At 40.4% G+C, this 25528-nt stretch overlaps 2 protein-coding genes across 14 annotated transcripts in view; one reads left to right on the top strand and one right to left on the bottom strand.

Annotated features, from left to right (window-relative positions):
- PPARA (peroxisome proliferator activated receptor alpha) overlaps positions 1 to 19261 on the top strand; it is a 44182-nt gene extending 24921 nt beyond the window's left edge. For 5 of the 6 annotated variants that reach the window (XM_075442416.1, XM_075442408.1, XM_075442395.1 and 2 more), the window contains 5 exons: positions 2219 to 2379; positions 3740 to 3878; positions 6069 to 6271; positions 9199 to 9646; positions 11383 to 19261. In XM_075442416.1, coding sequence (XP_075298531.1) covers positions 2219 to 2379; positions 3740 to 3878; positions 6069 to 6271; positions 9199 to 9646; positions 11383 to 11630 — 1199 coding nt within the window. In that variant the 3' untranslated portion in view covers positions 11631 to 19261. Of the gene's footprint in view, positions 1 to 2218; positions 2380 to 3739; positions 3883 to 6068; positions 6272 to 9198; positions 9647 to 11382 lie in introns of those variants that run through there. The other variant, XM_075442429.1, reaches the window with a different exon arrangement.
- Positions 19262 to 21431: 2170 nt separating this feature from the next.
- The window catches only part of CDPF1 (cysteine rich DPF motif domain containing 1), a 57356-nt gene continuing 53259 nt past the window's right edge, over positions 21432 to 25528 (bottom strand). For all 8 annotated transcript variants that reach the window (XM_075442443.1, XM_075442437.1, XM_075442490.1 and 5 more), the window contains one exon: positions 21432 to 23096. In XM_075442443.1, the coding sequence (XP_075298558.1) occupies positions 22947 to 23096 (150 nt within the window). In that variant the 3' untranslated portion in view covers positions 21432 to 22946. The remainder of the gene's footprint in view (positions 23097 to 25528) is intronic.

The raw sequence follows: 25528 nt of genomic DNA, 5'->3' as shown, positions 1-25528 counted from the left end.
AGCTTACCTAGAATTCCAGTAGATTTTAGTGTACTGATGTTCTGAACATGCTGTTTTCTCCCCCTTCTCAAGAGTAGCACTGTTCAGCTAATGCCTTCTACCCTGGTTAAAGTAACAGTCTCAGAGGGCTAATACGTTACATGGTCTTTAATAGGAAGATCTTTGTGAGAGGCTTTGTTTGAGAGATCAGAATGGAAATCCCTGAAGTGGTGTGGGACACTGCAATAGTGTCAGTAAGATTCCTTTTGAAACTGTGGTTTTACAAATCTTTTGGCAGTAGAGCCATTTTAAGCAGTTTATGATTAACTTTCTAGTTAGTTTACATTGTGTTGTGTTTCAGGGGTTTCTTACTTTAAAACAGTTCCCAGGCTGTGATCACTATTTTACCTTACAAAAACTGTACTGACACAACTGAGCTGTGCCTCTGTGCTGAAGTGGTTGAAATGAGCAGTGTGAGTTTTGAGGGGAGGAGAGCCGTCTCTGGGCACTACTGCCCAAAGGAGTGTTTGTACAAATATGATTTGGGTCCCTTTTGGTTGCAGACCTTCACATTAGAGAGATGCCTTCTACAGGAAAAGTTGTTATGTGCTGGGTTTATAACAGTCCTTCTGAGACATGAGGGTTTTTAATTGTGTGTATGTGTGTACAAGTCCTACAATAATTTAGATCAGCTTCTGCTGTCACCTTCTAACTTGACGATTCAGTGTTCATTGCAAAACATAGTTTTGGTGTTAGAGAAGGTGGAAAATGTAAACTTTTAAGGGTCAAATTAATGAAAATCGCACTTTTAAAAAGTCCTGAGTTTTAGGCTATTCTTGATGACTTATGCCTGTGGGCTTGGCAGTGCTGGTGATGCAGACTCCGAGTTCTGCGCCAAGGTTTTTTCCAACATAATACTTGCTGACCTACATTCATGAGTGTTTCTTAATCTTTCTGTTAAAATAACACACCCATTAATTTGCTAAAGTCTTGTGGTGTAAGTTGCAAGATGGAAGATAAAAGAAATTCTGGCCTCAGAAGACATTTTCCTCCAACAAGGTGGAAATATAAATTGAAATAATTAAGGTTGGAGTGTTAGTTTTGTAACATGTTCGTCTAGCAGTAAAATGTCTGGAGAGTTTTATTTCACTGTACAACAATTCGGAAATGTTTTTCCCATTATACTCAAAAGGTGAAATATCGCAGCAAGGCTCCTGTTGTTGGATTATCTTAGAAGCAGGCATTCACGCTGCCTTCCTTGTAATATCTGTTCACCCTTCCTACTGATGTGAAGGAATATACTTTCACTTAGAGAAAATCTCTTCTTTAGAAAGAGAAGTTGTCTAATTGCTTTTTAGGCCTCGGTTCAGATCATCATTTAAAACTATGAGTAGCAGTGGGACTTTTCAGTGCATCTTCAGGTAGCATGAGCTAGGAGTAGGTCTCTTGTCATACCATAGCAATAGATCTGATGGCCAGTGCTACAGCACAAGAGGTGGAATATGGAATGGCAAGATGAGCCATTAATAACCTTTCTGGAAAGAGCGAGTGACATGTTGAAGCGATATTGTGATACAAACCTGAAGTCATGAGGGTTTCCATTTCACTGTGGGTTTCTTTTTTCCTTTTTGTATTTTGTACTGTTTGTCTTGAGCAGTAGATACATGTTGAACAGTACTCTTCAGTTTCAAATTGACATTATTTGTGAAGACTGTATGTGTGCATTTTTACGGTTAAGAACATTTCCTTGATTCAAATGAAATATTAATTCAGGGTTTTTTAGTTACTTATTTGAAGCTGTGGGATAAAAAAAAAACATGTTCACATAAAATTGAGAAACATTTGAAAAAGTCAAAGTAAAAAATGGAATGCGGGAAAAGCCAAAAAAGCTTGATTTTTTTTTCTTATTTTGTGTGGTGCGTATTTATTGATTCCTCAAGAACCAGTATCACCCTTCTGGTTCTTAATATCAGAGTTACTTCAGTAAGGCTTTTTGTTTGTTGACATTGTATATCTCATCAAAATTAGCAAGGTAACACCCTGTATTTTGTGTGTGTTTTCACTGTTAATATAAATATTAATTATTTTTCAAACACTTATGGCCAAATTATTAGTTCACTTAAGGAGTATTAGCTCATTACTATTTTTTACACTAAGCTCATTTTTTGTGTGGTTTGAGTATAGAAATGGTATAAATATTGATAGTGTAGTATTTATGAAGTGTTCCTTTTTCTTTTAGACACCCTTTCACCAGCATCCAGTCCTTCATCCATTAATTTTGCCACAGCTCCAGGTAGCATAGATGAATCACCCAGTGGAGCATTAAACATTGAATGTAGAATTTGTGGGGATAAAGCCTCAGGCTACCATTACGGAGTACATGCTTGTGAAGGTTGTAAGGTACAGTCATAATTTTCTTTTTCAGAACCTAAATCATGTTGCTTTATTTACAGGGTTATATGAAGAGAAACATTTGTTACATAAATATTTAATTAATATAATTCTAGCCATTACAATCATTTAAATAATAAACATATCTGTGGTCTTTTTTCTGAAATAAATTGTTCAGATACCATAACTGGATACCGTAATTCAATACCAGACCTTCATCAAGCAGGGGCAATTCACAATGATAACTGTAATGCTGCTTTTCTGGATATAGTTCGTTAAACACTAAGACAACTTAAAACACTAAACTGACCAAAAATCAAAGCTTACTTGCTCCACTAGTGTTTTATTTGTGTTGGGAGTATAGCTGTGAGAAGCATCCCAGTTTCCTATGTTTCCATTGTAACAGTAACAAATCCTGAATTTCTCATCTCCACCACATTCTGCCTGAATCACTTAGTGTTGTATCTCTTGTAGTTTTGGCGCCAGTGCCCGTCTCTGCAGCAAATTAGTGTTATCATTAATGTACAATTTTTGGGATGGTATGGCCCATGCGTTATAAGATTCTTTTCTTTTTCCTTCTAGTGCTTTAGTTTTCCATTTTTTTCCTAAATTATAATGTAAGGTGAGAGAAATAATTGTGTATGTGTATATTTTTCTGTCATGCACAGTGTCAGAATATGATAATTCGAATATAAATCTTATGGAATAATGCTAGAATGTCTATTCAAAGTGGGGGGCCAGTTCATAGTCAGTTGTGTCTCACGGTCTACATGACGTGGTGTTGTGTCCTGTGAAGCAAAATGTTGCAATGTCTCTAAATTTGCTAACCCTATGATTTTGTAGCATGAGACTAACCTTGCACTGCAGTTTCAAGACATCACGGTAAGATCTGTTGAACTGCAGGCTGTTCTGTAATGCATATTTTTGTGTCCTTGGCTTTTGCTATACGCTGTGCTGTGTTGTCATACCCCTCACGTTTGCTGGATGAAGAAAAGATGTGATAAATCTGTGTGTTTGTACACATATGAAAGAAGAAGGTTATTTCTGACAGAGGATGCTGAGAGAATGCATACAAAAGCAATATGTGACTTTTGCTTAATCCTTAAGAGCATATCTGCTTGGGTACTCTGGGCTCTGGTCCTCTCCCAAGAAAGAGGGCTGAGAGCTACTCCCTCCTTTTGTGTTTGCCATTCTATACATACCTTCATACACACCACGTCACTGCATAGATTCTTACCTTTGGACAGGTTATACCTTGCGTATTGTTTTGCTAGTAACATCAACAAACAAAAAAAAAATACCTGTGTGATTGAAGTTTAATAGTCAACATTCTTTAACATTACATATTGTTTTCTCAAACTTTTTATAGGGTTTTTTTAGAAGAACAATTCGTTTAAAACTCATCTATGATAAATGTGATCGCAACTGCAAAATTCAGAAAAAAAATCGTAATAAGTGCCAATACTGTCGTTTTCAAAAGTGCCTTTCAGTTGGAATGTCACATAATGGTAGGTAAGAGTGCCCTTAATTTTCCTGTTCCTACCCGGAGTCCGCTTCTGGAAGCGTTTTTACTTGTACATGAGTTGAACCTCAGATTTTTAAAGTGTAGATGGTGGTGGGGGACACCAGTTTCCCTAATGAGTAGTTAATGTAATTGACACACAGCGGCCAAATGTACTGTTAGGAGCTTTACACAGTTGTGCTGGATGTCTGCTTGTCCATATGAATGTTCATTTAGTTGCTGCAGCGCTTTGCCACCTTTACTCCCATTGAAACAAATTTCAGTATGGAAGAATTCTGATCAAGGGCGTTGTAGAGGAGTAGGAAGAGAACAACTAGCTCACTGTGGGAGGGGATGGCATAGGATGGAATCTGTAGGAAACCAGACTTCATTATTTTTCAGGTTACAGTGCAACAGCTCTTGGGCAGATGGTACAGGGAGTGTGGGGGGAGGGCAAAGGTCTGTGCTGACTGTGGAACAGGAACTTGGTAGGTTGCTTGTTAAATGGAATGGTAAAAATTAAGAGCGTTTAGATACCCAGTTTAAAAATTATGCTATTGTTCATGTTAATGATTTAAGATAAGGCTGGTAAGCCTGTGGCATACAGGCCAGTTTCAACCCACGAGGCAGTTTTATGCACAGTATGTAGCTTGCTGAGCAACTTTGGTAAAGACAGAGGGACCAAGCCATGAAAAAGCACATTTTGGCAGTCCAGATGACAGTAGTTTGCTTTCCCTAGGTAGGTCTGATAGTGTCAAGGCTGAACTTGGGAGCAAGCGCGGTTTGGGAGTAGGTGGAAATGCTGGGCTGGTTGAAAAGCTGTGGGTTAGGAGATGAACTTCCCAAGGAAACTATGCACTCAAGATAGCTGGGGTGGGGACGTGGTTGGGGAAGCTGCCTGTGACATTGCAGTCTAGCAATTAGTCCTAGCAGGAGACACTGAAGAACTGACTTCCTGGTTCTGTGGAAGTCTGGCTCCCTTGTGAGCCTTGCCTGAGCTTAAGATCCACTGGGAGAGGGTTGATGGTCTCTGCGAGATTGGTGATAATCTTCCTGAAGCAGCAGACTTGGGAAGAGTGTGGTAGCCAGCAAAGTAACGTCTCGAGGGCAGGAGTTGAGCAGGGAGCTGTGCTGGTTGGCAGGAATTTACGTTCAGCTGAAGCTGTTTCATCTTGGTAAAATGCTGTGGGTGCCTGTACTCCAGATGAAGGGAGTAGCAGCAGTTTTACTGCAGCAAACACACAGGAGGCAGTGGGGAAGGAGACGACTGCTAACTTGCAGGCGATAATTTTCAGAAGAGCTAGAACTAGATTTACAACCGTGACCTTAAAACTGTAAGTTTCACTTTTAGAGCAGCTATTCTTCCACTTTTCCAATAGACCCGTGGCCAGATTCCGAACAGGCCTTCCATGTTGGACTTCCATTGAAGTCCAAAACTGTACTTCAGATCCTGCCTAGAGTCACCTCCTGATGTCATGAGACACCTCCTTATGTCATGGGAAAATTCCTTGGGCGTGTTGAAGAGCTAATTCTGCACATGCTCTGAATTGCTCGCTCTAAGCAGTGAGGTTCTGTCCTCTCATTGGTTAGATGCTGAAATGCGGTAAGAGTAACCAGATACGTTAGCCATCTCAAAACCTTGCACACCATCGGAGGGTAAGGCCCCTTTTCAAATGGAGCTGGTTTAGTTTGAAACTGAAACTGAAGAAGGATGTGGACATGCCCGTTTTATTGCTACGTGGCAAGAGCGCTTGCCCAAGAAGTGGGAGACCTCCACACCCAGTGGTGTTTCGCATTTCCTGCCTCTTTCCTGACACGAGTTTAGTCCGGTTTTATAGAATTCCCAAGGTGGACTTCAGAGTTTTACGTTGGGAGTTGTAGAACACAATAAGGAGAAAACAAAATACAACCACTTAGGTAATGTAGAAGGAAAAAGGCATGCATTCTAGCTCACTGCAGATACCAGTTTGTGTTTTGAAACATCTGATTACCTTCAGTTTAGTGTATTGTTTTGATAATTAGTCACTGACTGTTGAAAAGGATGAGATTTTTTTCACTCATGAATTTATCATAATAAAGGTACTGCCTCTACCTCGGTTTTTCTGGACAGAAAGTCTTACTGCACTAATCAGCAACAGTAAGAGGCATAGGTTTTTGTATAACTTATGTTTGTTTTACAATTATGTCTTCCCATCAGCAATACGTTTCGGACGAATGCCAAGGTCTGAGAAGGCCAAGTTGAAAGCAGAAATTCTAACAGGTGAAAATTATGTAGAAGATTCAGAAATGGCAGATCTTAAATCACTTGCCAAAAGAATTCATGATGCTTACCTGAAAAACTTCAATATGAACAAGGTTAAAGCCAGAATTATCCTTGCAGGGAAAACTAATAACAATCCGGTAAGTACTTTTTCTGTGACTTTAAAGTAAAGCTGGCAAGTACATAAGGTGATTATAATAATTTGTTAAACTCTTAAGTAACTCTTTCAGAAAATAAATGTCATGCAAATACAGACATGAAATATGCAAAAGGAATACCTGTAGTAAAAATGCTTTTAGCCACTATCAGAATAATAGGAAGCTTTAGGACAATCAGATATTAACTTGTAAATGGAAGCTCATAACCTTAAATTACAGTAGCTACACAAGGGAAAGAAAATTAGTTCTTACTCAAAAAAAAAAAGTGACATCTGAATGAGTGGGGGAAACGGTTCCAAACCTCTTGGTATGGGTGGGGGAAATGGTTCAAAATTAATTTCCTATTATGACAATGAAAAAATAAAAATTACAATGTGTTTCTGCCACAGAGGCCAGGATAAATGCTGTTCTCTTTTAGGGCATACAGGAACTCTGTATGACTTCTGTTTTAATCACAGCAGTATTAATGGCAGGAGGGGAAAGAACACCTGAGTTGGTAATTCTTTGTGTACAGTTCTGGCCGTTTCCTGACCTGGCCTTCCTGGTGGTTACTGTATGGTCACTTTGGAAGGGAGAAGCAAGCAAGGTTGTGAAGACACATACGCTGTAGAGGTTATTTTTCTTCCAGCATAGTTTAGCCATGGTCTGCCTAATGCTACTAGCTGCTTTTTGTTTTGTAGCACATGAGGTTGTATCACCATTGTAAGGACCGACTTGTTTCACTTTATGCAATTTTTTAAAATTCTGTTGTGATTTATCTTAATTATATGTAGAAGATAAGATACTTATCAGCAATTTTAGTTTCAGTAAAAATCTGCAGGGAAGAGGTTTTAATTATGCCATTAGAAAAACCATGTAACTGTGGGGATGGGTGTTATAAAAGTTGTAAGCAAGCTGTCTTCTAAATTGTGGAATTTGGCATACTATAGTCTAGTCCAGCCAAGCATACGTAAGGCTTCTACATTAAAAGAGAGACATGTGGATAATCTCAGTCTTTTTCATTGGATTAAAGAGATGCTTAAAATTAAGCACAGGCTTAAGCTTTTTTGAGGGTACAAGCTGACGTAAGCCTACAGTAATACCGTGCTTTAACACCTTACCAAATAGGTATCTGCATGAAGTCCTTTTCAAGCTTGTTCCCCCATCTCAGAGCCATAAGTTACAATACGTATTGTACGTGCAGGGATTCTGCATCACTGCATCCGAATTTGTGTGTTTGCATTCATGCGATCGAGGCTTTCAGATTACAGTCATCTGATTGACTGACTAATAGTGGCTTGCACGTGTCTTGATGAATTTACAAGTGAAAATTAATGAGGAATCAGACCTAGTATATTATAAAGAGGCTGCTTCCTCATTCTTCCGTGTGCAGGGAAGAGGAGAGGGTTTTGTAAGCTATTTCATCATCTCTCGGGAAAAGAAACATTTTCCTTTTCTTTTGACTTTCTTTTTAAAATTATTTTTCTGATAAAAAGGGGGGTCTGTTGTTGGTAATTAGTAATCGACCTGTTTCTGAACAGTGCATTAACAGCTGATTTCAGTGAATCCCGATTCTTGGCACCACTGTAATTCATTTCAGAATGAGCTAGTGCTTTTCGGGATGACAAGGTATCATTTTTAAATTTAGCCACTAAGTGCTTGGCCATACCTATCTTCTGCACAGTGAAATGATGATAAATTCCAAAAAGATTTACAAGATAGTCTGCATCTTTTAAAGGGTTTAGAAATGTGGTGGCTTTATTGCTTTGCCACTTCCAGCTCATACCTACATACAGATAGGAAGTTCTGTTCTGTGTAACAGTAAGTACTGAAGTGAGGTGGAATCTGTAGCTGCCATAAGCATTTAAAAAGTGGACAACTGTGGGGAAAATAGCATCTTTAACAGTTTTCTAAGTGAAATAAGTAAGTTCGGTGAATTTCTAACAGAACACCTAGAGTTCCTCACGATATTTAATCCCAGATGAGCAAAACTGCACAGGGAAGGTACTTTGCGTAGCATTTATGGAACTAGATTTATATTCAAGGTCAATTGCCATGACTTTGATCGGCTGGGAAGCATTGGGTTTTGTTGGTTTTTTTAGTGAATTGTTCTCTGTTTTGACTGCTGGTCTTCAGATATGTGTCAAAACATTTTTGAGTTCTGATTGTTCCTGAAGTCTGAATGCTGGTTTTTTATATGATGTTTTAAGAGACCAGCTCATCGGCTTGTAATGCATGTAGCTTTTTAAACTGAGGGGGTTATAGAAAACACCATGATCAAGACTGAAATTTTGTGTTGTCTGACATTCAGGTGGGATTCTGGCTTTAGAGATGACTTAGCTAGAAAGATGAGCTGAATTTCTGTGGAGGATCAGCTTGGACATAGTCTATGAAAATCTGATCGTAAAACACAATAGTAGTAGAGGGTTCACATTCCTGTGCAAATATGCTGTCCTGTATTTAAATAACTGTCTGTATTCCCCCTAGGATACTTCAGGAAAGCATCATGGTGTGCATCAAGTGTAGTTAGCTTAGGAATCAATAGAGTGTAGGCAGAATAACCTGGACTTCTGGAGAAGGTAACGCAGGTCTTTTGTGAACCTTCTGGGACTTGCTTGGAGATGGATATATGCATACTAAGCACAGTACTTCTGGATCTTCTCTATAACTATTACATAAAACTAGATTAAAGATATGTCATAAATATTTACATTTTACTTTTTGCATTGTTGTTTGCAGAGCAGACTTGTTCCTAGACATTTCAGTTTGCAGTTCTGTAATACACGGTTTCTTTCTGCAGAAATACAAAAGAACTCAAGGTTTATTGATAAGACTGATTAGCATGAAAGTTAATCAAAATGCCTATTCTTTAGGAAACCAGTGATTAATAACTGTTATTTTGTAGCTCAATTAGTATTTTTTCTCTGTAGCCATTTGTTATACATGATATGGATACCTTGTGTATGGCAGAGAAGACTCTGGTGGCAAAATTGGTAGCCAATGGAATTCAGAACAAGGAAGCAGAAGTTCGAATCTTCCACTGCTGCCAGTGCACATCTGTAGAGACTGTCACAGAACTTACTGAGTTTGCCAAATCTATCCCTGGCTTCTCCAATCTTGACTTGAACGATCAAGTGACACTGCTAAAATACGGGGTTTATGAAGCCATATTTGCCATGTTAGCATCTGTGATGAACAAGGACGGGATGCTGGTAGCCTATGGAAACGGTTTTATAACCCGGGAGTTCCTGAAGAGCCTGAGAAAGCCATTCTGCGATATAATGGAGCCAAAATTTGATTTTGCAATGAAATTCAATGCACTGGAATTGGATGATAGCGATATATCCCTTTTTGTTGCTGCCATCATTTGCTGTGGAGGTAAGCGTTACGGATTTGTTCTTTAAGGTAGTAAATTTCAAAATTTTCTTCATGTGAATCAATAATTTTAATGGAAAAGCTTATATATTTCTTGAAGATTCAGTTCTACCACCAACAATGTCGTTTTCCCTTTTAGCATGTTTCATGGAAGATGCTGTGTAACTGTTAATAGTCTTGATCCTGTATTTTGCTTTGCAGAACGATAGATGTGCTTGAAATTACCTTTTAGCCTCACTTAGAGAGGGGTCTAGTTACTCTCTGTTTTTACAAGTGGGATGTGAAGATCGTTGGTGCTTTTTTGTTTGGGGTTTGGATTATTTTTTTTTTAATGTTTGAGGCTGGATTGGAAACAATACTTGTATCTGCCAGATGGGCAGAAAAATACTGTATAATGAGACTGGAGGCAGGTGCGGATTATAGCATTGCTCATCTTTGATGCTTGCTGATTGCATCATGTCATGAGTTCTGCACAAATGCACAGCTCTGATACACTTCCTGTGTTCTGAGTTTAATATCGCACACTGTTTTTAAAAAAAGAGCTTACTTAGCTAATTAAAATCTAATTAAAAAATACCATCGGCTAGTTTTTTTAAAAATTATTTCATAGTATCTGAGGATATGGGGTTTGGGTGTTTTGGTGTTTTTAAATGCCCATTGTTTGAATTCTTGACTGTAGTAATAATTTATAAGCCTTTCTTTCCTCCAGAAAGTAAGGACGTTCATATTTAAGGTTAAATTCAAACCTATCCATAAGCGTTTTGGGAAGGGGAAATAAAAGATCAAGCGGGTTCCAACACACTGCTCCCGCCTGCCTTTTTTTCATTCTCCCAAACTCATAGGATGTTTTACTGCCCTGGTTGCCTCCTCAGGAATGACAAGAAGAGAGATACCATCTGTAGACTTTCAAAAGCTTCATGTGCTAGTTTAGACAGCAAGTTCTCATCAAATCTTGAATTACTTTTGCACAATACATTGGTATTTTGATGTTTTCAAAAGTCAAGGGAGTTCTTTGCAGGGAAAATGATTTTTGTGGGTTTTCTGGGAGTTGGTTTTGTTTTTGTGGGGTTTTTTGCCTCTGTCCTCCTTGGAACTAGCTTAAGTTTTCAAGAAAGTGATTAAGTCAGTTGTTCCAGACGTCTTACAGAGAAGTTTGATCTGGAGAGTGGAGGTGTTGCAGGACTCTAAGTAGCTGAAAATGAGATCATATACTAGAAAGAGTGAAACATCCTTCATAGGTGCTTCTCTACGTCCTGTCAGTAACGCGTGCTATGGCAATATACCTGTGGGAACCAAGAGTGAAAGCCTGTTATTTATGTCTTGCTGTGTTGCTGCTGAACTTCAGGAACTCTCTAGAAATAGCCACATGCCTTTTTCTCTGTCATTACTGTTTGAATTCTGTTCTCAGGACATACAGAATGTAGAACTGGATTCCAAGGCTGGATACTTCTGCTGGTTTTGGGGGTGAGGGGGTAGCGTGGGGTTTTTGTTTTGTGGCGTGGGTTGTATTTAGTAGATGAAATCTCTGCTCAAATAACTGTGGGCACCAAAAAAAACCTCGGCCAAACTGTTTTTTTCCTTCTTTTCTTTTTTTTTAAAAAATCTTTTTGAGCCTCATTGCCCTCAGTGTGTAATGTAAATATACGCTGTAGCCTACAATATAGAATCCATACAGTAACCTACTTTAAAGAGTACTTATAAAATTCTGACATGTATTCTTTTGTTTGTGTTGAGAACAGATCGTCCTGGTCTCGTAAATGTGGGACACATTGAAAAAATGCAGGAGAGCATCGTGCACGTACTGAAACTTCACTTGCAAACCAACCATCCTGATGACATCTTCCTCTTCCCAAAACTCCTCCAAAAAATGGCTGACCTCCGGCAACTTGTCACAGAGCATGCTCAGCTTGTTCAGATAATTAAGAAGACTGAATCTGACGCACATTTACACCCTTTACTACAGGAAATCTACAGGGATATGTATTAAGGATTTTTAGTATATTTTTTTCCACAATATTTAAAGACAAGAGCAATACTAATACCAGATGGGAGCAAAACTGCTTGCACAGTTATCTGCTGTTCACTCAGTCCAGAGCAAGAAAAATCTAAAGCTGGGTAACTGGAGTGTTACACTTCTTTTGGTTGGCGATCTTTTGTCCTCTTTTGAAAGAGTTCTGCAGAAAAATACTGATCATAGTGCTCATGAAGTGTCTTGCAATGGTTCTTTTATTTGGAAATTTGGAGATTGGTAAGGAATGCATATTTGTATAATAAATCAGAATGTCAAGTTGCAGAAATGAACAAAATTGTATTTCCTCTTGGCTTAGTCATTTTAGAATTCATGTAACAAATTCAGCAAATTCTCTCCAGGTATATGCACAATCATAAAGATTCTGCACTTTTGGCTAATGGTAGTTACTGAGAACCAACTAACACTTTTTCTTACAGCAGTCAGTCTAGGTGTATCAAATGGTTGGACGTTACTGTACATACGCTTCTAAAAAATTTGAAAGCCCTTTGATCTGCTGCTGCTTTCATTCCATGAAATGCAGTACGGCTTCGTGTAGTATTACACTAATACACCTTAGGATTAGCGTGTTTAAAAGGCGGTTCTTTTGTGAAGTAAAATGAAATCCGAAGAGTTGTCTAAAATACATCAGAGATGCTCCTTTCAGGTATTTCTTAAGGAGTTAAATGTGGTAAAGTGATAGAACCGTTTTGTCAAAAGTGTTTTAAGGAAATATGAAAATGTCTCCGAGGAAAAATATATCACACTGTGTGTATTTTGGAGAACTTGTCGTAGCTCAAGGTGCAGTTTTGAACTTAAAAATACTATTTGGAATTAGCAGGGATTTTGGAGAGACTGAAAAATCTGATGCTAGCCCAGAAAAAAAGAATTTCAGCTGCATGGCATTCTTGTGTAGTGATGGCTTACTCTGAAGAAATGATTGTATAGGAAAGGCACCTTCTTTCTTGACAAGTATCTTGGCAATATAGAGGTGTTTGGACATGTTTACTTTTCTGACGAGTACACTGTTTCATTTTTTACCAGTTATCCACTCAGATATATTTCTTTCTGTTCCTTCACAGGCCTTGTCGACAGAAGTATTAGCTAGATTACTTCACCAAACTTTGTCCTTGTCCATACAGCCATAGTGGATGAGGTGACAGTATTACCAAGCACAGAGTTTGTAGGTGTCAATTGTGTGATACTATGAAAGAGAGCACAGTTGAGAGTTGTTATGTTCCTGAGAGCAAACTATGATTTTACAATGATGTTTACTCCTGATGCAAAATAAGCCATAAGGAAACTGCTTGACATTGCCACTTTATAGGATCTTTTATCAGAGTACTACACAAAAGTGCTAGTTGTGTGCAAGACACTGTGCTGTTTGTTTTTCTTTGTGGGTTTTTTTTTTATATGGTAACTTCACATTATTATTTCCTTATTTTACTATTTGTTTCATAACACAAATATCTCAGGAGCCAATCTTAGCCTTTTCACAATAGTTAAGCTTTCAATGGCACAGGAGGACACTTGATTTATTGTAGCACGTTTGAAGACTTCAGGATTTTAAACCTTCACTGCAAGAATTAAGTAAGATTGATGGAAGTGAGAACATCACACTATGATTCATATTTTAGTCACAACGTTTTTCTGTGCAGGCCCGCTGGCATGGCTAGACGCCGGATAAATTGCAGTTTGGTATTGATCCAGGTGGTGGTCATTAGCGGAGGTTTTAGTGTCAAATATATTCAGTGTAAAATATGGAAGCATAGGCCTCAGATTCGGTGACCATCTAGGGCAGGATGGAAACAATAAATGCATGCGCACAAAGCTCTCTCCCCTTCCCCGTGGCCAGTCGGTGACTGGACGAGTAGGCCTTATGTTACAGCTACTTCTGACGCTTCATTAAGAGCAGATTGGTCTTACCAGGAACCAGCAGATGAGAAATGGGTTGTCTTTTGTGTCTTACAGTAGTATGCCCTCAGAAATGACGAGAGGTTTTTAGCAACGATGCTGCTTTATTCTTCAGGTCATCCATGTTTCACTAAGGAACTGTGGGGTTTAGGCAGAAGACATTCAGCATTGAAATAACTGATACGCAAGAAATTGTCAAAATATCAGCCATTCTGTGATGGCGTACTGAAACTAACAGCCAACTGTTTTAAGTCTAAAAAGAGTATAAGCTGAAATTTTTTTCCCCAATGCTGAGATTTATGCAAAGGGCAAATTTCAAAGTTGGCTTCCATAGTTTGGGTGTACTGAAGTTTCTCAGGAAAAGCAAAGAGTCAGTGAGGACAAAGACTATTTTTCCTGCTCTTGAAACCTTTAAGAAACATGGAAAATTTAATAAGAAATACTTAAATCTTGTGCAAAACTGTGAAGAATTGAAAGTAGCGTCATTCAGTGGAAGGCATAACGTTTGGCTTTCTTAGAAGCTGCTTGCAACAAGTTCTTATTATCAGCATTGGGAAAGTGCATAATTTGCATTTTTCCTGTTCCAGATCCATTTTGTTTTAAAATCAGCAAGCATTTTTTTTTACTAGTTCCTTGGAAACCGAGGTTTGACTTCTGTTTTGAATTAAACTGCAGAACTTTAATGAAAAAAAAAATGGAAGGAACGCGTCTCTGAATCACAGAAATATGAACAAGATGTTAACATAGCCTCAAATTGGGGATAGATTCCACTGCCCACGCTGCTGCACCGTTGCACGTGCCCGCAGTCTCTTCAAAGAACAACACAGGGCAGACAGCTCGCCTCCCAGGTGTTAATGGGCAAAAGAAGTTCTTAATTTCTACATTACGCTTCTAACGAAGTGCACTAGGTGCTTCAGCAGGTGACTGCAGCAGGCTTTTGCCAATTAGATTTGAAAATGACTCAGTTTGTTTTCATTTTTTTGAAGACTGGAATAGGAACTAGTTTGAGGTATATAACTGAGGAGCCTTCGGCGTCGCCACCTTGTACTGGTCGTCTAATATTTTAAACTACCCATTCGATGGAGGGAAATAAAGTGATCAGATTTTAGAATTAAAAATTTATTGAAAATTGCCTGGGTTGTTAGGTATAGTTTTGATCCGATTCTTATCAACATAACTTATTTTACTGTCATAGCACCAGAGAGCTCTGGTTAGCAACCAGATACCCACAGACAGCTTAGGACAAGAGACAACAGATGGGTAGAGAAAAACCCTAGGAAACAATGGTACGACTGGAGTAAGGAGTAGGTTTGTTGAAAACTTATTTTTGAGGGTTGTTGGGGGCTTTTTTATTCATTTATTGGGATGCCCTAGGTACTTTGATGAAGGGGAAGAAAAAATAGTAGAAAGGTTTTGTGTCAAGTGTTAGGGAAATCTGATGTTCACTTTTATCTCCTTAAATATTTTGTTTAAAAGTGTACTGTCTTCAACAGTTACACTGTACCTTTTTAAATTTCAGAATCTCGCTTTTATTTTAAACACAAATGGATAGACAACAAATAGGAATGTTTTCCACTTACGGAAACTGAATCTTTATTTTTTATTTAATTGCCATTTCCATGTGCCTTTGTGTGTTGCTTCTAGCCAGCTGCTAGAAAGCTGAAGTGTTGCCAAAGAGCGTATTTTTGCATTATTTCTGGCCCGCACAGATTTAGGAAATACCAGCAGTTGCACTAAGTCTGTTCTCATGAGAGAGCTAGCACAAGTTTGCAAATCAAAGAGCTTATAATAAGCATCTAAACATTTGTTTGTTTATTCAAACTGCTAAAACTTTGGAGATCTATTAATCACGAGAGCTGGGTCACATACTGTTAAATTTGAATTTCCTCCTTATTTCTAATGGAAGGCTGGGACGACTTGTGCGCGTCTCGGAAAAAGCAGCTGAAGGTTGCACTGTAGCTGCCTGTGCTGTGTCCGAAGGGGAACGATTTCAGCTCTCTCTCCTTAAAAGCATCCCTGTGGCTTAGGTGAAAATCTCCAACTACGTTTAACAAATGTATTTGTAGCTGTTGTGATACTGCTTAAGTGTAAGGTCTTACAAATCACAGTCCTTCCCTGAAAGCCCCGGTCCTTCAGTAAGCGTCGAAATGTAAGGTGTAGTGTGGTGGCTGGTACTTGTTTATATCTCAAAGTGCTTTCTTGATAATCAGTTGCATATAATTTTTTTTTTAATCTAGGTTTAATCAGCTTCGTTATCCTTCTTGTATCAGAGATTTAAATTATATGTGGGTTTGATCTAAGATTATTGATATTGTTATGTGTTGTGGGATTTTTATTAATTTAATGTAAAACCATTTCTTCATGGTTTGATTTGTAAAATACAAGAATGTAATTGCAAGGTATAAACTTTCACTAAATTATATTACAGAGGTGCTTTAAGAAGAATATGTAAATTATTTAATTTAAATATTTGTTTCATACTTTATCTGGTGAACCCTTTTGTACAGTGAGGAAAGATTTACTTTTGTGGGTAAGGATGATGGGCCTGAAGGCAAAGACAAACTGCTATTTATTCCTGTCTGGTCTTTATTACTGTATCATTTGTGAAGAAGTATCACAAATTCTGCAGCTTATCAGTGTTTGGTATCGATAACTGTAACCAAATTTTAAAATATCTTTTCACATAGAACAGAGATGTCCTTTTGTTTAATTTCAGTAAAAGTAAGTCTAGGCAAGGAAGAGCTGTAAACCCAAGATCAAGTTCATATTTTTACTGTTTTAACGCAAATTCTCCAATATGAAAGATAGTTTCCAGAGCTAAGTTCATCTTTGCTTCACAGCATGGTACTTCATTTTCCTTCTAAGTCTGAAAAGAGAGTTCAAGAGAGCTAGACGCTGTTAGTACTCCGTTTTCGGAGGCACTTACTAGAAATAACACTGCGTATTCAGGATGATTTCCTGCTACCTGCACTGAGGTGATCTGCAGTTTTTATAGATGTATTTTAAAGGGTGTAATTTGGCAGTGCAAAGCAAAACGTTGAAATGCCATTATTGGCTTTTCTCTAGGAGTGTTCCCTTTAGAAGCAGAGATGAATTCAGAATCTGTTCCTGGGGGTTCTGTGTCCTGTGGTCCAGCTGTGGCAATCTGTGCCGCCAGCAGTCCTGCCCACAAATCCTGTTACAGGAACAAAGTTGCCTTTTAAACCTGTACCTTTTCTTTTGCTGTAGTCAAAAGATAGCATCGAGCACAAGCACAGTATGTTACAAATGTTCCAGCAATGATTTATCCTTAGCGCATTTTATTTGTAATGGGTAAAATTTTATTCCGCCAAATCACTGCAACTTGAAACTTTCACTCGATCAGCGTCACCATCCGGGTCTGCTGACTACCATGATACTTGTGTCATATTTGTAACGGCTCCACAGGACTCTCTTGTGGTAACCTTCAGCCACTGCTTTTCTCCATTTCATAGGCAGCAATGAAAAAACCCTGTAGAAGGCACTAACAGAACCGTCCCTTCACACTGCAAATATGTGATACAAATTCATCAGCTGGACCCCTCCTAGGGCAAGGGTGTTTCCTCTCCTTTTCTCTCATGTGCTTACGGGATTTTAAAATCTTTTTCAGCTGCCGAAGCCGTTTAGGTTTGTTTTGGTTTTTTGTCCTTGAACTCCTTTACTGCGTTAGTCGATCTTCTCAGATTCCATTGCAAGGACGTTCTGAAATAGAAAGGACCTCAGTTCCAGATGAGCTGCCTCTGCCCAGGGGACAGGCTGCGTGTGCAAGAGAGTCGTCTGGTTGCAGGCTGGCCCTTAAATAAGGACTGCAAGATCAGGCACAAGGTACTTAAAGGTGTTTTGAAGTATTGAGGTGTACTTTTTCAGGTTGGATGCTGCGGAAAAGGCACCAGCCTTATGATCAGTGCAAGAAGATTCCTGGCATTCTTTACACTTGAAAGGAAAAATAATTGGCAATGTGGGAAGACACTAACTGAAATCCTGGCAACGTGCAAGGTCTGTGTTCTGCTCCTGCTGCGCAGGAGTGCAGAATAGTCATCCAAAATCACAGAATCACAGAATGTTGGGGGTTGGCAGGGACCTCTGTGGGTCACCCAGCCCAACCCCCTGCCCAAGCAGGGTCACCCAGAGCAGGCTGCACAGCACCGCGTCCAGGCGGGGCTGGAATATCTCCAGAGAAGGAGACTCCACCACCTCCCTGGGCAGCCTGGGCCAGGGCTCCGTCACCCTCAGAGGGAAGAAGTTCTTCCTCATGTCCAGCTGGAGCTTCCTCTGCTTCAGTTTGTGCCCATTGCCCCTTGTCCTGTCACTGGGCACCACTGAAAAGAGTCTGGCCCTGTCCTCTTGACACCAAAATCTGTCTGTGGTGTGCAACGGGAACCGTGAGAAGGTTCGCACAGCTTCTGGTGGGTGACCCGTACGCCGCTAGCCTGGCAGAGAGCTGCTCAGCTCCGCGCCTCGCTCCCTTCGGATGCTCCCGGTGCGGTTTGCCGGGCGGCAGCGCGGGGTTGCCTTGGTGGGGACCCGCAGCGTCCGGCCGTAGGGGCTGCCCGGCAGGACGCTGCTGCTGCCGGTCCTCTGCCGCTGCTGGCAGAGGGGTCAGGCTTGGGATGGAACCCCGCGTCCTCCTCCCCCGGGAAACGCACCCGGCGGGCCAGGTGGATCTGTGAAGCCACCGCTCTGTAGCCACAAACGCTTTCCTCTGGTTTCAGAAGCGGAAAAACATGGATGGCTTCCGTTATTTCTTTAGTCATAACAAATCTAATCAACGTTTCGGTATTACGGATTCTAACGAGCAGCCCTCTTAACTGTTTGACAGAGTCAGTTTTACCAGCTTCTCCTTGCATGATCAGCTGCATTTCGTGTTGCTCCTGCCATTTCACAGCTTTTACGAACAACCGCTGGGAATTTTCTTTAGGAATGTAGCACAACAGTTTAATTGCATCGTGATGTTAAAACCCTTTATCGTGTCTTTAATTGTCTGATCTGATAGGACACAAAAAGCACATTTTGGGTGACGTTGCCAAACCCTAATCACTGGAGCTAACAAGTGTTTAATTAAATCAAGATATCAGTATTAAAGAGGGGAAAAAAAACCCCACGAGATGGTTGTTTCCAGTCACCTAGGTTTTTAGGAGGTTTTGGGTACGTTTTATTGCAGTAAATACAGAACTTAAGAAAGAACAGACATTTCTTGCTGGGAGTAGTCAAACCTAGTTCTCATGGAATGCTTGTTTCCCAGTAAAATACCCCTAACTCCAGCCAAGTTCCCAAGTTTCTTTCTGTCAGAACAATGCAAATGACTTTTTCAGGAAAGAATGGAAGCCCTGGTCTCACAGGGATTTATAGGAAAGACAAAGTCTCTTGCACTCGTGAATGTAAAAATTACATACGGCTAAATACGATGATGCGTTCTCAAATGTTACCAGCCTACTGATCTAGAATGGAAAAACTTGAACTAAACATTTTTCTTCTTTTTTACACTGTTTTTTTTTCCGTCTCCTTTAAAAATAAGAGGTTGAATTCGTAGTGTTTCTATAGAGACTGGTAGCAACTGATGTGCTTTTTAAAAAAAAAAAAAAAGTCCTCATCCTTTAAGACTGAATGTAAACACAGTTAATCTGAAATACGGTTTTGCCTTAATGGTTTTAAAGAAATAAAGCATTTTTAAACGTGAATTTAATTACTTGTGCTGGTCTTTTATTTCCAGGAAAGTAATTCACTGTAGTGTCACAGTTTTCAGTCGAACGTACTCGTTACCCTCTGCTGGCTGCCTCTTGTGTGATTTCTCCAGAGCAGCTGCCAAGCCTTCCCCGCGTCCCTCATTCAGTGGCCGTGCACGCACGAGTAACTTGGATGTACACGGGAGCAGCTCTGCTCTGCGCTCTTGCACACCCACTGCCAATCTCGGCGGAGAGCTTGTGTCAATGTTTGCAGAATCGGGCGCTGGGGCCGCGGGGTGCTGGAGCCCCGGGGATGGTGACACCCGCTGCTCCTTCCGCGGCAGGACCCGCGGCACCAACGTGTGTTTCGTGCCGCTCTGCTGAAACCAAGAACCTGAATGACTTTGCCTTAACCTGATTTGCCTTAATTTGGTGTACAGGGCCCTGCTTCAGAAAACACTTAGCTGCTTAACTTTATGCTGGGAGTACGCAGGCTGGTTTGCAGTAAGGAGCAAGAGTGGGTAAGCAACTGGTGCCCAGATTTTTTTGGGTTAGCTTCAAGAATCTGTTAACAAATTGTTTTAAGTATGTTTACTGCGTAGTAAGATGTGTGTATTGCAAGGGCCTTTTAAAGGTGGAATGATGCTTGAAGCACCTTCAAAGTGCTCATGCTTACAGGTTAACTGTCAGACGCACCTTTTAAATTAGGAATACACACATACATTGCATATGTATTTTTATATATATGTATCTCATCACTTTGCTGACCCAGCAGCCTGCTGTGTCCTTCCGTTCTCATTGCCTGCATGACCGGCTTGAGAAGTTTGTTGAATTCACCAAGCCTTGAATTCACTTCCACACCAAGTGTAGCATACTAACTAATCTGGTAAGCATGGCTTCAATTAAATCAGTTGGGAAATGTATCACAGATAATTGTTTTCCTTCAAGAATCTGGGGATTTATTAAGTTGTTTAAAGAGTGCTGAAGTGAAAATTACAGTGGAGGGGAAAGCAGCACATTTCTTCATCGGCTGTGCGCAGGAGCGTTGAGGGCCTGATTCTGAGCCACAGAAAGCACTCGGGGAACCTGATGAAGCCGAAGTAAAGGCTCTGCACGCCTTGTGAAGCAGGCCTCGGGGCTGGCCAGCTGGGCATTCGCTCCGCGAAATCACGTACGTACCAAAACATCACGATGCAGAGAGCATGATGCTCATGCTCAACAGGAATATGAGAATGTGGCACGCCTAAGTTCTAACAGCCGGGCAGGGTTAATAATCCTTTGTCATCCCGAGAAATACCAAACTGCACGTAGGTCAGCCGCCTTGCCCGAGAGCACGGACCAGAGACGACTAAACACATCTGATGGCCGTGGGCTACTGAACCACCCTACTTGCTGGCAGTATGCTTTTCTTCACCAGAAAGGTCTGCGTAACCAGGTAACTGTGAAGCAGAGCTATCCTGAACTTGGCTTTTTCCGTCGTACTCTCGCTAAATAAATGCGCTGTACTGGGCCAAATTACAGATTCCGCTCCCTTTTAATACCGAGTCTACTCTCCCTCCGGTTCAACTTAACAAGTACTTAAAGGCAGGGTCATTTGAGGGCTTTAAATTACTCTCCCATCCTATCAGGATGGCAAAGATAATGATTATCCATAAATGAGTTAACTGCGTTTTTCGTAAAGGGCACAGGGGAGGCTGAAGAGGAGGGAAGATGGCTCGGTGACACTAGATCCTTCCCAGCACACCAGCGGGCGCGTCGCCCGGTCCCGGCCAGGCCTGCCTGTCATACAGCCTGAAGGCACGTTCTCGTGGAGACGGGAACTGCGCTAGCCAGGCTTTTAAAACCTACTTCCAAGCGAAGAGTTAAGAAACAACCTGTTGCGAACATTGTAAAATACAGGAAACCAAATGTTTTAGAAAGACATTTGCTGGCATAAACACAGAATGTGATCTCGGATAACCACGTTGCTTTTTGTCAGCGTGACTATAACAACTGCAATTTTAAGGTGGAAAAGTAGCGTGCTGCTTTTTCTAGCATCTCTCACTCTTCTGTGTAATTCTGGCTTTTAGCATGGGGTCTGCCTGGCGTTTGTACAGAGCAGACACCCTGCAGCTTTGAAACTCTCGGAGGGAAGGGGCGAGAAGTGTCTAACGTGAAACTGAAATTCAATACTGCCCATTCGAAGTAAGTTTAATATCAATTTATTTGAAAGCATAGTCTCTTGTTACTGCAGAGAGGAATCTGAAATGCTGAGTTCCAACATGCACCTTTTATTTTTGGCAATTAAAGATGTACACATATTTTATGTCTTAAAAGAACCTAGAACTTGGAAAAGGTACTAACAGGTCTATTATTGCTCCTCTAGTAACTGCAAGAAATTCCAGTCCCTACCAGAGGACACCAATGTACTGGGTTCAGTAAAGACGTAAAGAAAGATTTCAGGATGTTAGACAATCCTAAAGAACTCAAAATAACTGAAATCATGTTGGTTTCTTTTAGCAGATAGCTGGCTCATTCGTTCTACTGAAGTGACCAAGTTCAGATGCTGGCATAGGACAAATGATAGGGACGGACGAGCTGAGCAAAGGGGAGCGGCTCGCCAAGGCATTAACAGGTTCTGAACCAATGACCAAGAAAAGCTTGAGTAAATAACATGATGTGGTGATTAGGGAGCATTCTAGACACGTCCTTAAGGTGTGTGACTAAGTGGTTTTATATAAACGCCACCTAAATATTCCTGGTAATTAAGACAAACTAACACAGGTAATTGTGAAACTAATTTTTGAGCTAAACAAACTACTGTTACCCTAACAATTTTTTACCCTTTTTTGACCAAAACTATGTTTCGGAAATCCCTATTCTAGCTGCAGTTCAGGAAAGAATTAAGCTTATTAACTGAACTTTCCTATTTCTGTATTAATGAATGTGAAAGTGAAAAGGAAGTCATCTTTCCTTGTAAAGCATAAACTAGACGTATTGAGGGTCCTGAACCTCTCCTATTGCTGTTCTGTCATGGACTGGAAGATGGAGTGGAAAGTGACTGCAAATGCAAGTGACTTGTAAGTATACATTTTTTTTATTATATTGGTATTTTATTATAAGAGCACCTACCTTCAGCAGTCTTAATGCTGTGATAGTATTGAGATTATAATCTTGAAGAATCTACATATTTCTATGGGTATCGCTGACATTTTCTCATTACAGTTTTATTTTAGACTTAAAGCTTTGAATTCCTTGCCTACTGTAATCTTACCAGGACAGCACTGTCAGGTTAACAACTGGTGTATGCTGACTTTCTTGGATATATACTAAATTAAACCAGGTAAGTCTGTCTCAGATTCTCGTACCACTGTAGGAGTGTCAAGAACAACACAAAACATTAAAATAACAGAAATGAAAATTTGGACATGGTTCCTATGCTTTATGCTGTTTAGTTTTTTACCACCTGCATTTTACGTGGTGACAACATGCTCGTCTGCCTGCCTTTCTGGCGTTTCAACACCTTAAGGCCATACTGCTGGCACTGCAATCGCTGCGTGATGACGTCTGAAGCCAAGCCAGTTGTAAGGACATGTGTTGCTGCGTTCCGTAGCAGCGAGCTGATGAAGGTCACTTCTTTTAAAGGAGCAACATGGTAAGTGTCCAAAAGGAGAGAGGAGAAACCCCAGCCAAAGGACTGTCTCTCTCGGTCCTTCAGTATTTACCTTCTTGTATCTGTTTTTTTACAGGGGATGCATTTTTGTTGGGGTTTCCTTTTATCCATATCTTCTCGTATTTCCAAAGGAAAGGCCTCTAGGTTTTCATTCACACAGGGGAGACAGAACCTTTTGGAGTAGAACAGACTACATTCCTGTAAAGAAAATAACATTATTAGCAGGATACACAAAGTGGAACTGCTTAAGTTCCAGTCTCATTAAACCACATTTATATTTAGAATTCTTCTAAATTAAATTCTTCTTCTAGGTTGAAATATTCCAGTAATTCTGCTTCTTCCTATTCAATAATTCTAACATCTGGTTGGAGCTAACTGGGTGAAAAATAAAAGATGGGTCTGTAACAATCGCTAACCAAATCAACTACCATGTTGCTTCTTACAAAGAAGTGACCTTCATCAGCTCACTGCTGAGAGAACAGTAACACATCTCCTTACAACTGGCTTGCCTTCAAGCATCATTCATGGTTCTCCTGGCATGCTCACTAAATTCCAAACAGGATTTAATGGCTAAGCTGGAGCTGGTGTTGCTGATGGATTATTCTTGGAGAGTTAAACGTGAATAAAGGCATCAATATGGACAGATCAGGACATCTGTCTGGGTGTAATGGATTCCATGGGTTTTACCTAAACAGCAAAGTTTTCCTCTAAAGCTAAATCTTCATTTAGCTTATGAAGATTTCTCCCTCCTGGGAGGATCTTCCAAGTTCCTGCACTGGTGTGTGAGACTTGAAGTCTCAGAAAGCTCTTCCTCACCCATCTCCACAAAAAAGGCCCAAAGGCTAACACAGGCCAGGGGCTGTAGGCTCTGTCACACACTTTAGCTGCATCTTTTTCCACAACTCCCCCAAAAAACCTACTCTTCTTTCTATTAATCTGTGTGCTTGTATTGCCCTAGACGAATACTAAAAAGTATAAATATTATATCAGTATCATAGACGTGTCCAATAACCAGAATAGCTAAATGAATTTAATTCAGCTGAGACAATTCAACTGAGATTTCATCCATTAACCACCTTTACCTTGAATAAATGTTCTCGCTGATTAAAAACTGAAAACATACATGTTACTAAAACTTCAGGTGATGTTTCTTCTCTGAAATCTTGATGGCAAAGTATAAACGCTGTTGTGCACAAGGTATTTTCCCTGCCCTTGAAACGGAATGACACTGTGATCTGACATGTTTCGTTCACATCTGATTTGGTTAGCAAGTGTTACAGACTCAGTACTTATTTTTCACCTAGTTAGCGCTAACCAGATGTTAGTTATTGACTAGGAAGAAGCAAAACTGATGGAGTATTTACTCTCTTCGCAGTACAGAGACTGGACAACTGGAAGAGAAGCTTATTAATGTATTATTCCTTTGCCCTGCAGCGAGACTGAAGTCCATGGTTCTCCTAGCGTGCTGATCACTAAATTCCAAACAGGATTTAATGGGTAAGCTGGAGCTGGTGTTGCTGATGGATTATTCTTGGGGATTTAAGCATGAATAAAGACATCAGTTCAGATGGATCAGGACATCTTCTGGGGAGTAATGGATTCCATGCGTTTTACCTAAATAGCAAAGTTTTCCTCTTGCCACGGCCATTCATGGCTGGCCTTTCTCTGCGGGCTCGGCTTGGATATCTCTCTGTTGCTATTCTTGCTTTTGTTTCCCGTGTCACTATCTGGACTTCAGCAGATGATTATATCAAACTCACAATCAGCCTGCTTCTGTGTGACTTTCAAGCCTGAGGAACAACTTCTCCTCATCTATTGTCCTCTCCTGCACTGACTGCCAGGCGCCTTCATATTCAGAGCTAGTGTGAGGCCCTGGTCTCTGAAAAACCCTGAAACTGGTTTTCAGTTGCACAACCTCCGGAGCCTATTGTCTTTTGTCTCTTGGTATCCTTAATACTTTAAGCTGCCAATTAAAAAGGGAAGATTAGAGTTTAAGCTGGCCCTGCTATTCTTGTTTGTATTGCAAAATGGCACAAAGCTCCCCGTGCCTCCAGGTTAAGTTCACGGCTCCACAGCGATGGACGCTGCACCACAGGCTGCTACGGGCAATGGCGAAGGAGGGCAGAGGCGTCTCCCCCACTCTGCAGACAGCCAACTCCGATGGTAAGACGCAGCTCCTCCCAGATACACAGGTCCTCCATTTGCATTCTTTTAGCTGAAATGAGTTGCCAACTTTTGCTGGTTACGGCTGATGGGACTTAACGCAAACCACAAACATGAACCACCAACCACTGCGCCTCTGGGCGCTGGGTCCACGTACCCCTAGTGCTCCTCCCTCAGTCGTGGGATTATTCAGCCTAGCTGTTGCTTTAAAGCCCTACGAATTACCCTTACTAGGTATAGTCAAGCCTTTTGACCATTATCCTGATAGGGTTCTGGGTTTAATCGTATAATTCTTTAATACGTTTTACCCCTTCCATGACCAAGGCAGGAGGGGGCCGTTTCAATTTCAAACTTAATAGTCAAGATCAGGCAAAACTGAGCTGCTAAAGCATACTGCCTGAGTTTATTTCTGATTTCACGTGGATCATGTCTGAAAGTAATATATACAGGGGTATTATCTTTACCAC

Source organism: Opisthocomus hoazin, chromosome 1, assembly GCF_030867145.1.
Source record: "Opisthocomus hoazin isolate bOpiHoa1 chromosome 1, bOpiHoa1.hap1, whole genome shotgun sequence".
Lineage (NCBI taxonomy): Eukaryota > Metazoa > Chordata > Aves > Opisthocomiformes > Opisthocomidae > Opisthocomus > Opisthocomus hoazin.
The sequence above is the reverse complement of the archived record's forward strand: the minus strand, read 5'-3'. Positions and strand labels throughout refer to the sequence as shown.